General features: G+C 36.9%; 1 protein-coding gene and 1 pseudogene across 2 annotated transcripts in view; both read left to right on the top strand.

The window, feature by feature from the left end:
- The window catches only part of CEP70 (centrosomal protein 70), a gene marked incomplete at its 3' end in the record, with an annotated part of 83,686 nt that overhangs the window by 42,930 nt on the left and 27,835 nt on the right, over positions 1–12,921 (top strand). Inside the window, exons 9-11 of the mRNA XM_079705013.1 lie at positions 7,099–7,165; positions 7,270–7,358; positions 8,780–8,854. Of these exons, the coding sequence (XP_079561139.1) occupies positions 7,099–7,165; positions 7,270–7,358; positions 8,780–8,854 (231 nt within the window). The remainder of the gene's footprint in view (positions 1–7,098; positions 7,166–7,269; positions 7,359–8,779; positions 8,855–12,921) is intronic.
- Positions 12,213–12,753, top strand: LOC307053554 (TM2 domain-containing protein 1-like; annotated as a pseudogene). The gene has a single exon. The product of its transcript is annotated as a TM2 domain-containing protein 1-like (transcript).

Here is a 12,921-nt window from a genome sequence, read left to right as displayed (position 1 = left end):
TCTGGGGTTGAGGAATGAGGACCTTGGAGGAAAGGAATTACTTTTTTGCTTAGCAATCCTATCATCACTGGTCTAGCTGAAGTGAAATATAATACTTCGGCCGGTGCAAACTATACTCAGGTCAGATACTTGGATTGAATGTCTCATTAAGGGAGAAGGATATAGGAAGAAAATAGGGGCTGCATTATACATAATGTTCTCACAGGTGGAAAATTAGAAGTCATTTATACTTTACAGTGATGAAGAGTCTGCCCTGAGGAGAGTTTTTCATAGTTCATTGACTGAACAAAGTTTATCAGTCTCTTTTCTAAGAGTAAATACTAACTTGATAGATTGTAGCAACTTCAAGGTAGATTTTGAGATCTACAAATAGGATATTAGTATCACCCGAAGAAGCAGGAGTACTCTAAAAGGAGGGTGTGAGAATTAACTGACAAGTATTGTATTACTAAAAAAAGAAGGCGAAAGAGAAGGGAAAATGAAGGAAGATGGACTATGATTTGGAGGCCTAAGTGGGATAAACAGGAAGCACAGGAGGAGGACGTATACACCTGTAGAGCTAGGGGAGCAAGACCAAAGGAAGAAGACAGATGGGACATGGGCCTCTTGCAGACGTAGAAGCCCTCTGTTTAGCGCCCACTTTTTAAGGGCAGTGTTTTCCAAAGTTTTTCTCATCCTGAAACACAGAAAGTGATGTTTGTGTACCACACTGGGGTCTGACCAGTTGTCCTGAGGGCTGAGAGAGATGAATATCTTGGCACATTTGTAATCCCTTTGCACAGCACACCTATGGCACACCATCTGGACCCTCATTTTAGGGCGCAGGCTTGAGAAGGCCTCCAGAGAGCTCGTGAAAGGCAGTTTCTGAATACTACGGACTGGTATTCCTTTCTGCCTCCATACATGAGAACAACTCAGGGAAAGCAAAGGAAGCTGCAATCAAGGCAGCAGATATTTGAATACAAGTGTTAAGCAGTTGGAAATCTTAGAAAACTGCAAACATGGTATATAACCTCTGAAACAGAGGAAAAGTAAATTTTAAAACAATAGGCTCTCAGCTATGTTACTTTACCTACTTTAAAAAAAATTAATTTATTGAATTAATTTATTTTTGGCTGCATTGGGTCTTTGTTGCTGTGCGGGCTTTCTCTAGTTGTGGCGAACAGGGGCTACTCTTCGTTGCGGTGTGCGGACTTCTCATTGCGGTGGCTTCTCTTGTTGCGGAGCACAGGCTCTAGGCGTGTGGGCTTCAGTAGTTGTGGCTTGCGGGCTCTAGAGCACAGGCTCAATAGTTGTGGCTCACGGGCTTAGTTGCTCCGCAGCATGTGGGATCTTCCCGGACCAGGGCTCGAACCCGTGTCCCCTGCATTGGCAGGTGGATTCTTAACCACTGCACCATCAGTGAAGCCCCTACCTACTTTTCTTTACCCAGAAATATATATCACTGTAGATTACTATATCACTATATGGTAATATAGATTAATATATCACTATAGATTACATGGAATATATTGCTGGCTTTTTCTATTAGTATTTCCCTGGCTTGGTAGATAGATCAAAGAGCCAAGGAAAGTAACGTAGGAATAAAACCTACAGGCCTTAGATTGAATTTCTTCTGAGATGTCAGAGACATTTGGAAAGTTACCCCAAGGAAAATAGTTCTATAATGAATTAGTAAAGTGAAGTCCCCTTGTCTAATTCCATCCTTCTTTTTAGATAGAAATTTTTAAATTGGTCTTGGGAAATGGAGGCAGGCGGATTTGAGGTTAGCCTCTGACTGAACATGATTTGGATTAGGGAAGAAAATAAAACACAGAATTTCTCTAGTTTTGCTCTTTCTCTCCACCCCTAAGGAGCATGATCTTCAACACTGGGTCCCTCCTGAGGCTTCTGGAGTCCATTGGAGAAAGGGTGGGAGGAATTTGGCTGTGGGGATCCCATGTCCAAATGAGAGTTTGTGGATGCTTAGAATTATGTTTTTACTTCAAGAAAACCACAAAATCTGTCAATGCTAAATAAAGAACTACAGGAAAAGAAAGTGGGGATTCTTTACTGAAACTCATTTCCCTTTAGGTCTGCATATATTTAAAATTGGTCTCCTCTACTATATTCATATATTAGGTTTCTCTTGAGAACAAGTATAGCCATAGTGGCAGGTATTTTAGAATATATATAGGGAATGATGTGAGTGCATAGGCTTTGGAGCCAGAGAGATTTCAGTTTGAATCTCACTACTACTGCTAACTATTTGAGTGACTTTGAGCAAGTTAAATAACTACTCAAACTCCTCACCTGTTAAATGCGAAATAGTTTGTATAAAACATCTATCTTAGTACTTGTTATATAGAGGCTACTCAGTCATCCTTATTTTAGTCCCTTTCCTAAAATGGTCATTTGTTCAAGGCTAGCATGTGTTTTAGAAGAAGGTCTGAGGGATAAACTAGTACAGCTGTCTCGAATAGAAATGTAATGCAAGCCACATATATAATTTCGCATTTTCATTTAGCCAAATTGAAAAGTAAAAATAAACAATGAAATATATTTTAATATATTTTATTTAATATCCAAAATATTATCATTTCAACATGTAATCAATAACATTAGGTATTTCACACACTTTTTTTCATTGTAAGTCATTGAAATATGGTATATATTTAATTTACAGCACACCTCAATTTAGATACTAAATTTTCATCAGAAATATTTGATCTGTATTTAGATTTCATGAAGCCTAGTTCAAAAATAGACTTATATACTCAAATTGTTCTATACATACCTAAAAGTTTTCTAGCACCTGAATCAAGTACAGAAAACTTTTTTCCTTATTTACATCCACATTTACAAAACTGGCTCATCTTTTTTAGAATAATTGGTTTGACTGAATTAAAGATATATCTGCTTGAAAACTATACCCAACTTAAATTCACTAACTCTTCTTTCACTAACTCTTCTATTTAATTCAGAAGGGTACTGCAAAACTGAAAAGCAGCTCTAAATCAGTCAGTAGCAACAAAAAGTTCTTCAAAGTTTTCTTGTAGTTTTTACAGCCAATTTGTTTATTTATTTATTTATTTATTTATTTATTTATTTATTTATTTATTTATTTATTTATTTGCGGTACGCGGGCCTCTCCCTGCTGTGGCCTCTCCCGTTGCGGAGCACAGGCTCCGGACGCGCAGGCTCAGCAGCCATGGCTCACGGGCCCAGCCGCTCCGCGGCACGTGGGATCTTCCCGGACCGGGGCACGAACCCGTGTCCTCTGCATCAGCAGGCGGACTCTCAACCACTGCGCCACCAGGGAAGCCCTACAGCCAATTTATATGCACTGTGGATTAAAACTAAAATCTTCTACCATAATATTAGAAAATGTGTGTAAAGTCAATACTGATTTGTGTTATGAAAAGTTTTTATTTCGCTGTAAATTCTCATAACCTATTAGCTTGTCACAAATATGCTTTTCCTTGCTTTGGAGCTTCAAATGTATTTTTATTTTATTTTATTTTTAAATATTTATTTATTTATTTATTTTTGGCTGCGTCGGGTCTTAGTTGCAGCACGTGGGATCTTCCTTGTGGTGCATGGGCTTCTCTCTGGTTGTGGCGCATGGGCTCCAGAGTGCGTGAGCTCTGTAGTTGTGGAGCTTCAAATTTAGCTTACTCATATGTAGAGTGATATCGGTAAGAAAACATAAACCACACTACCATTTTTGTGTTTGGTTATTGAGCATTTGGCAAGCATTTTGTTTGTTTCAAGAAAATATTGAATTCAGGTTAACAGTACAGTTAGTCTTTGTAACTCTTCCATGGCTCAACCAATAAGCATTGGCAAAGAACACAAGATTGTTAAAGTCATTTTGTTTCAGTGGTTCTGCAAACTGGTATAGCATTTACACAGGTGCTGTATAATTTTAACAACTATATTCGTGACACTGTCATAGTCTGCTTCAGAAAACTGAGCACATTTCTAATATGTATTATACAGTATAACAAGGCAATGAGAAACATCAGTCTTTTGAACATTCCAGTAAATCTGGATTTTTGACGTTACAAAGCTAGAGCACCTTCCGTTGTGGAAAAAAATGATTTTTTCATATCTAGCTGAAATTCTTCTTTGATAGATATGTAAAATTCAAAGACACATCATAAGTGTGATATTTTTATTTTAAGACCTCAAATTGTCAACATTTCTTGGTAAATCTGGAAGTCCTCTGAGATATAACATTCCCAAAGTGTTAATTGAGATGTGATTCATCTAAAGATAAAGAAACATATTTGCAATTTAAAAAATTAAATCAATTCATCTTTGATGTTATAAGAAAGGTCTTGTATTCTCCAGGCAGTTGTTCATGAGCTTAATTGAAGATCTTTCACTTTTTTATAAAAATAACCTTTGTTTTCTCATAATTTTCCAACAAAATTTCCATAACAAATAATTTATTTCATGTAAGGACAGTTTCTGTTTTTGCGCAACACTTCAAAATGTTTTATAGGTGGCCAAAATTATAAGCTCAGATTTTGCTAAAAAATTATTTTAAAAGTTTTTGTTGTATGGTTAATTTTGATTTCCGTGACTTTCATTCTTTTTTGACTGTTGAGAGGAAACTTCTTAATATGTTCATTATGTATTTGCTGAAAATGCATCCTATCGTTGTCTACTTTATTATCCTAAAAGATTTTTTATATAACAACTTTTAAAAATAACAGCTTTATTGAGATATAATTCACATGCCATAAAATTCACCATTTTAAAGCATACAATTCGGTGATTTTAGGATATTCACAAAGTGTGTCATCATCTCCACAGTCAATTTTAGAACACGTTCATCACCCCATTGAGAAACCCCGTTGGCAATCACTCCCCGCCCTGAGCCCCTACTCTGCTGCAACACAACATCACAAAATATACAATTCCATTTACATGAAATGTCCAGAATATGCAAGTCCATAAAGACAGAAAGTAGATGAGTGGTTGCCTAGGAATTGGATTGCAGTGGAGTAGGGACTGAGGGCAGAGAGGAGGTATGGGGAGTGATTGATAATGGGTATGGTATTTCTCAGTGGGGTGATGAACATGTTCTAAAATTGATCGTGGAGATGGTGACAACAACTTTGTGAATATCCTAAAGGGATATCTCATTGTGGTTTTGATTTGTGTTTCCCTAAGGACTAATGATGAGTGTCTTTTTATATGCTTATTGTCCATTTGCATATCTGTTTTGGAGAAATGCCTGCTCACATCCTTTGCCCATTTTTAAATTGACTTTTTTGTCTTTTATTGTTGAATTGTAAGAGTTCTTTATTAATTCTGGATACAAGTTGCAAATATTTTATTTCATTCTGTGGGTTTTCTTTTTTCTCTTGATGGTGTCCTTTGAAGCTCAAGAATGTTTTAATTTTACTGAAGTCCAGTTTATCTGTTTTTTTTCTTTTGTATCATGAACGAACAGCTTTTCCATTTTGTTCTGCAGCAAATTATAGTAGCATTCATTAGGAAATTTGTGGCATACCTTCTTTCAGTCTCTTTTCTTTACTGTTCCAATTATTATACTGTCTCAGATGTTATCATCTCCACTTGATTCTGTTAAAAATCTGTCCATAATTATTTTTTAAACTAAAAAAGTTTAGTTCTTATAATTAAAATAATAACTATATCAATTATCAATTATGATTTATATAGGCATCACCATAAATATAGTATCATAACAAACACCTTACAATGTTATATTGGTATATAGGAAAAAAAATCATTCTAACTGAATCAATCCTTTGATACTGACTAGACTGGTGGTATGTTTGTATATAGTACTACAAACCACCCATGTACCCAGTGCACAACTAGGCCACAACATTGATACCTTAACATGATGCATGGTAGTGGTATGTAGTCCTAAACAATAAAGTCGTGTTTAACAGAAGAATATTTTACACTGCTTCAGTTTTTAAATTTTAATTAAAATGAAATAGAATTAAAAGTCTAGCTCTTCAGTTGCATTAGCTATATTTCAAGTGCTCATTGCCCGTGTGTACCTAGTGTTTACCGTATCGGACAGCCCTGTGTTAGTGTATCAGGATTTTTAAGAACATTAATACTGATTTTCTAGTACTTCATAGCTCACAGAATGCTTTGATATCTTTTTTACTTTTAACACCAATTCTGTGAGGTAGATGTGACAGAAATTATCTCTGTTTTATAGATGAGAAAACAAATTTTGAGAGACTGACCTACCCAAATAACACAACTGGTTAATGGTGATGTCAAGACTTGAATCAGGGCCACTAAGTCTGTGGCCTTGTCCACTTATACTCTGCATTTTTTAAAAAATAAATTTATTTATTTATTTTTGGCTGCATTGGGTCTTCATTGCTGGGTCTTAGCCTGCACGCGGGCTTTCTCTAGTTGCAGCAAGCAGGGGCTACTCTTCATTGCGGTGCGTGGGCTTCTCATTGCGGTGGCTTCTCTTGTTGTAGAGCTTGGGCTCTAGGCGCACAGGCTTCAGTAGTTGTGGCACGTGGGCTCAGTAGTTGTGGCTCGCGGGCTCAGTAGTTTTGGCTTGTGGGCTCTAGAGCGCAGGCTCAATAGTTGTGGCGCACAGGCTTAGTTGCTCCGCAGCATGTGGGATCTTCCCAGGCCAGAGCTCAAACCCTTGTCCCCTGCATTGGCAGGCAGATTCTCAACCACTGTGCCACGAGGGAAGTCCCTGCATTTTTTGATATAGATTTTTTGGTGACCTAAAAGTACTAGAAGGAAAAAACAATATGCTTTGTTTGTTTATTCATTCAAGAAGTGTTTTTTCACCACCTCTTATGCCCCATATTTTTCTGGGCAGTGAGATATAATGGTGAACAAGACAAAGTTCTGGTCTTCATGGATCTTACCTTCCAATTAAGGCATTAGTGAACAAATATATACTATAGTACTAGGTAGTAAGTAGTATGTTCTAATACCATTTTCTGTGAGAATAAGTAGGAAATTTAGCTTAAATTTTAGTTCATGTTTAGGTTATCAAACCCTTATTGTATTGATTTAATTTTTGTTAGCTAGATTTTTTTTCTTTGAAGATAAATTTTTCATGAATACACTGCATGTATCTTTTCATAGGCAATATAAAGAAGATGAAAGTCAGTCAGAAGAAGACTACAGAAGTCTGAGTAAAGGCCTTCTAATGGTATGGGGACTATATGGCTGATAAATGCTTTTTTTATAAAGCAAAATGATAATCTAAATAATCTCCCAGGAAAGTTAACTATATTTTTATGAAATGTGTTGCAGTCATTACAGAATCAACTCAAGGAATCGAAATCTAAGATAGATGCACTTTTAAGTGAAAAGCTGAATCTCCAAAAAGATTTGGAAACCAGGTGAGAGAAACTTGTCATTCTTATTTAACTTCCATTTAAGCATAAACTGGAATTTTGAATATTAAATAAATCATTCTGTTCCCTTTACTCTAAAACTCATGTGGGGGACCTCATACTTATTTTAGTCATTTGTCTCTCATATCATGGAAAGAGCAAAAATACATATGTAGGCAAGGGAAGTGAGAAAATAGGAAGAAGATAAAACTGGGTAGGAACTCAGAATATATTCAGTCTTACGCCAGCAGGTTTCCCTTTCCCAAATAACTTTATTTTTTATTTTAATTTTTTTTTCCAAATTACTTTAGAATGTCTTATTACCTCATCATATGCCTGTGTTGTGGGAAGGGGGGAATTAAAAAGTTTAAATGGCATACAATAGAAAGGTTTATTTATGTACAGCATACTACCACAAAAGGACGGCACTCTACCTGTTAACAAAGAGTAATAAGGAATGCACACTGCTGAGACTTTTTTATTCAACAAATATTTGTTGAATACCTATTGTAAGTTAGACATGGCCTTAAGTTCTGGTATAATATATAATAAGCAAAACAAATATCTTGTTCTTGTAAATCTTATACTTTAATGGAGAGGAGACTGATACCTACAGTAAAAACCATTTCTATAAAGTTTAAAAGCCTGCCACATAATAATGTGTAAATTTATGGTTATATAAATATGAGGTAAAAATTTATAAGACATGAATGGGAAGAATGAAGAGTGAATTTCAGATAGTGGTTACCTGTGGTATGGGAAGGAGAGCAATGACAGTAATCAGGGTCACACATGGAGTTTTAAGTACATGTATAATGTTTTAGTTAAAATATTTGAAACAAATTACCATTCAACTTTGATAAAGCTTGAAGGGTGGACACAGCACTGTTTGTCTTACTATTCTCTATTCTTGTCCATACATTTGAGATAATTCACTATAAAAACAAGTAATAGATTAATAACAATAAAAATGGGTAGAAAGTTTTGAACAGGGAATACACAGAAGAAGAAACCCAATAGCCAATAAATACCTCATTAGCAGTCATGAAATATTTTTTTAATTAACTAATTATTTTGGGTCTTAGTTGCTGCATGTGGACTTAAGTAGTTGTGGCACGTGGGCTCAATAGTTGTGGCTTGCGGGCTCTAGAGCACAGACTCAGTAGTTGTGGTGCACGGGCTTAGTTGCTCCGTGGCATGTGGGATCTTCCTGGACCAGGGCTGGAACCTGCGTCCCCTGCAGTGGCAGGCGGATTCTTAACCACTGTGCCACCAGGGAAGCCCAGCAATCATGAAATATTTTAAGAATTTTAAAGCATATTTGTGACAAGTAACAGGGTATACACTATTGTTTATTATTAAATATCTTTACGGTACAGTTTTATTAAATAAAAATAAGTGCGTTCAACATGATTTATCTTCTACAGGCCCACACAGCATGAATTAAGACTTTATAAACAACAGGTGAAGAAGCTGGAGAAAGCCCTTAAGGAAAATATCAAGTAATTATATTTTACCAAAGTTAAAAATTTATTAAGATTTTGTATCTTATTATTTGTTTTTATTACCTGTCAGCTTACCTCATAATGACCGTGGCTCAAAATTACCAGGCTGATGGGGGAAGTGACATTAAAAAGGGATATTTCTGGTTCCACAGTTTTAAAGGTTTCTACTGTATTGGATTTGGCTGTATAGGCATCTTAAATAAGAACAAGGAAAAGGTAATTGTCTGATTTAATAAAAGGCAAAGATTTTAATTAGAAAGTTGTCTTTGGAAGTCATGGAGGAATTGCAAGAGAATCATTGAAATTAGAGGTGACAAGGCCCAAATTTTTGTTGGTGGTAGTTATAACATGAATAATATATAGCCTCATCGTATTTTAAAACTAAAGGTTGGGGCTTCCCTGGTGGCGCAGTGGTTGAGCGTCCGCCTGCTGATGCAGGGGACACAGGTTCGTGCCCCGGTCTGGGAAGATCCCACATGCTGCGGAGCGGCTAGGCCCGTGAGCAATGGCTGCTGAACCTGTGCGTCCGGAGCCTGTGCTCCGCAATGGGAGAGGCCACAACAGTGAGAGGCCCGCGTACCGGAAAAAAAAAAAAAAAACACAAAAAAACAGAAAAACTAAAGATACCAGAATGAATGCAGTGTGCCATTCATATCCACCACCTCTCTTATGACTTTGAAAAACATGTACTCAGAGGAGTTTCAAAAAGTTGGTCTTCAAACAGTGATGGTATTTTCTGAAGATTAGCTAAGTGTACTCTTTGATTCAAGGGAATGGGACTTGACGTAGTGCAGTGAGCACTGAGATGAAATATTTTAAAAATAACATGAGTTAAAATATGCATTAGATGTATTAAATCAGTTGTATTAGCATATGTTGATTCAATTTTCAGTGACAGCTGTTTCCTCCTTCTTATGGCAGCACATGACACAGTGAAAGGGAAGTATTCTGGCCATCCAGGAGTTACATATTGAGTTAAATTAAGGAAGGAAAACTAAAAAAGAAAAGAGAAGTGGAAGTTTTGGAAAGGTTGCATTCATTCATTCAATTAATATTTTTCCCCTTCCTACTATTGCTTGATATTTTAGGTACCTCTGGTACCTCTTCCTATCTGCTTGGCATTCTGCATACTGAAATTACAGTGGTAAATCAGATAGAAAAGGTTCTTGCTCTCATGAAGGTTATGTGAAGGGGGAAGGGCGATGAAGAAATAAATAAGACAATTTTGATATAGTATAAGTACTAAAGGTGAAATAGTGTGAGAGTTGCTATTGTATGAGTTTGGACAAGAAGTGGTAGTGACATGGTCAAAGGTGGCAGTAGTGGAGATAGAACTGATAGGACTTGGTGATGGATTGGGGATACAGGCAGCTGATGGGGGGAGAAAAATCAAGACTCAACTTAAAAAATCAAAACATCAAGACTAAGTTTTAGTCCCGAATAACTAGATAGTTGTTGGGGCATTAACTGAGATAGGAAAACTGGTCAAGGAGCAGCTGGGAAAAGGAGGATGTAAGGGAGATAAAAAGTCAGAGAAGGTGTGGGGGAGGAAAACTTCTCCTCAGCCCTCTTAGGGTCTCTGGCTGGGCCTGGAAATTAAACTGACAAAGACAGATTAACATGAGAAAAGTATGTAAGTTTATTTAATGTAAGTTTTACCTGACCCGAGAAGAAATGAAGACTGGAAGAAACTGTTAAGCTTGAGCATTTTACTACTAGGTTTGATGAAGAGTAGAAAGTTGTGGGAAAATGTGATAGTACAAAAGGGTGTGAGCTAAGGGTAATAAACCGGGGGAAATTCAGATTCCTCGTCTTCAGAGATAAAGATGCTCCTTTCCTCTGGGTACAGGGAGGGCACCTGTTGCATGAGGGTCTGATGGTCTGCTTCAGGGGGAGAAGGGGGAGGTCAGAGAGTCCTTCCTGCTCCTGCCATTTCTCAAGTTCCTTTAGCTTAAAACATTTCTTATGTCAAAGTGGCATATTTTGGGTTTTTTGTTTTTGGCCACACCATGCGGATTGTAGGCTCTCAGTTCCCCAACCAGGGATTGAACCTGGGCCACGGCAGTGAAGCCCAAATCCTAAGCACTAGGCCATCCCTCAAAGTGGCATATTTTGGAGTGGCCTGATCCCCTTCAAAGGACTCTTAGGACTTCAATGTAAATGTATCAGTGAAGATACACACACATAAAGGCATGCACATATATTCATAGAGATATCTAGTCATTTCCTCATTATTCACAGATCGCGTATTTGTGAATTTGCCTATCTGCTAAAATTTGTTTTTAATCCCCAAATCAGTAGTGGTGGCACTTTCACAATCATTCATGGATGTGCCCAGTATACACATTTTCAGCTGCTGAACAAGGTGATGCTCTGCCCTTTTGTTTTAGCTTTCATAATGTAAATAGTCATGCTCTTTGCTGTCATATGCCACTTTTATTTTTTCATTTTTTGCTTTTTGTTGGTGATTTCTCCAAGATGGTCCCAAGCATGGTACTGAAGTGCTGTGTAGTATTCTACACACAAGAAGGCTGTGATGGACCTTGCAGAGAATATACATGTGTTAGAGAAACTTCATTTAGGCATGCGTTATAGTGCTGTTAGCCATGAGTCCAATGTTGATGAAACAACGATATTTAAAAAGATGTCTTTATAAACATTAACACACATAAAACAAGGTTATATATATTGATCAGTTGAGGAAAATGTGACCAGAGGCATGTAGGAACCTGATCCTGTATTTCCCCTGGCAGCAGTGGTTCAGTCTTCACTAATTCAGTGTACATGGTGACTTTATAGAGTATAACTACCATGAATAATGAGATTTGATTGTGTATATGTTTTTTGTTATTCATTTGGGAACTGGTTTTTAGAGTGACTTCACTATTAGACTTTAAAATTGTGATTCAGAACAAATCCCTGCTATATATTTCTGTTGAATTTTGAAGAAATGATTTGTATTTTGAATAAAGGATTTGTGTTTTTTAGAAGTTTACATTTGGAATTTTAAAAAATCTATCATTAATTTGTTTTTAAGTTTGGAACCTTTGTAGTATCTAGATGTGAAACAGAGAATTAGGAATGTTAGATAACTTGCCCATATCGCACAGGAGGTGGTACGTGGAAGAACTTGGAAAGAAATCAGATCCATACCCAAGCATTTGGACTCTCAAGCTCACACTCTTAACTACCACACTGATAATTAAAACCAAACAGAACACCCAATGAAAAAAACTTTTTCAGCGTAAAAAATTTTCAAATTTTTATTTTCTGCCAGGGCAGAGGTAGAATATTTTTTTCAAAGAACTACTGTGATGTTAGGGAAATAATCAAAAATAAAAATCTCCAGGGGGATGCGCCGGTCCCCAGCATGGCGGCCGCTTGGCCCTCCGGGCCAGTTGCTTCCGAGACTGCTGCTGCTCGGCTCCAGGCTGTCCTGTGGGCTGTGTCAGTAACCACAGGACCTTGGGGAGCTGCCGCCGGCAGCAGCGAGGAGTCACTTAAGTGCGAGGACCTCAAAGTGGGACAATATATTTGTAAAGATCCAAAAATAAATGATGCTACACAAGAACCAGTTAACTGTACAAACTACACAGCTCATGTTCCATGTTTTCCAGCACCTAACATAACTTGTAAGGATTTTGGTGGCAATGAAACACATTTTACTGGAAACGAAATTGGTTTTCTTAAGCCCATATCTTTCCAAAATGTGTTTGTTAAAGTTTTACACTGTAAGATTTTGTGGAATTGGGAATCTAATTGATTTCATTCTTATTTCAATGCAGATTGTTGGACCTTCAGATGGAAGTAGTTACATTATAGATTATTATGGAACCAGACTTACGAGACTGAGTATTACCAATGAGACATTTAGAAAAACGCAGTTATATCCATGAATATTGTTTAAAAGAAACAGATTTGAGCCTCCTTGATTTTAATAGAGAACTCTCAGTGTGTAGATTTCCAGATTTTCCTTTTTCCGTCTTCACATACCACATTATGGATTCTGTTTAATTTTTTGTTGTTGCTGATGTTTTTGTTTTGTTGTGTCAGTTAAAAACATA

This window comes from Hyperoodon ampullatus, assembly GCF_949752795.1.
Source record: "Hyperoodon ampullatus genome assembly, chromosome: 5".
Lineage (NCBI taxonomy): Eukaryota > Metazoa > Chordata > Mammalia > Artiodactyla > Ziphiidae > Hyperoodon > Hyperoodon ampullatus.
Note: the sequence above shows the minus strand (reverse complement) of the source record. Positions and strands in the feature narration are given on the sequence as shown.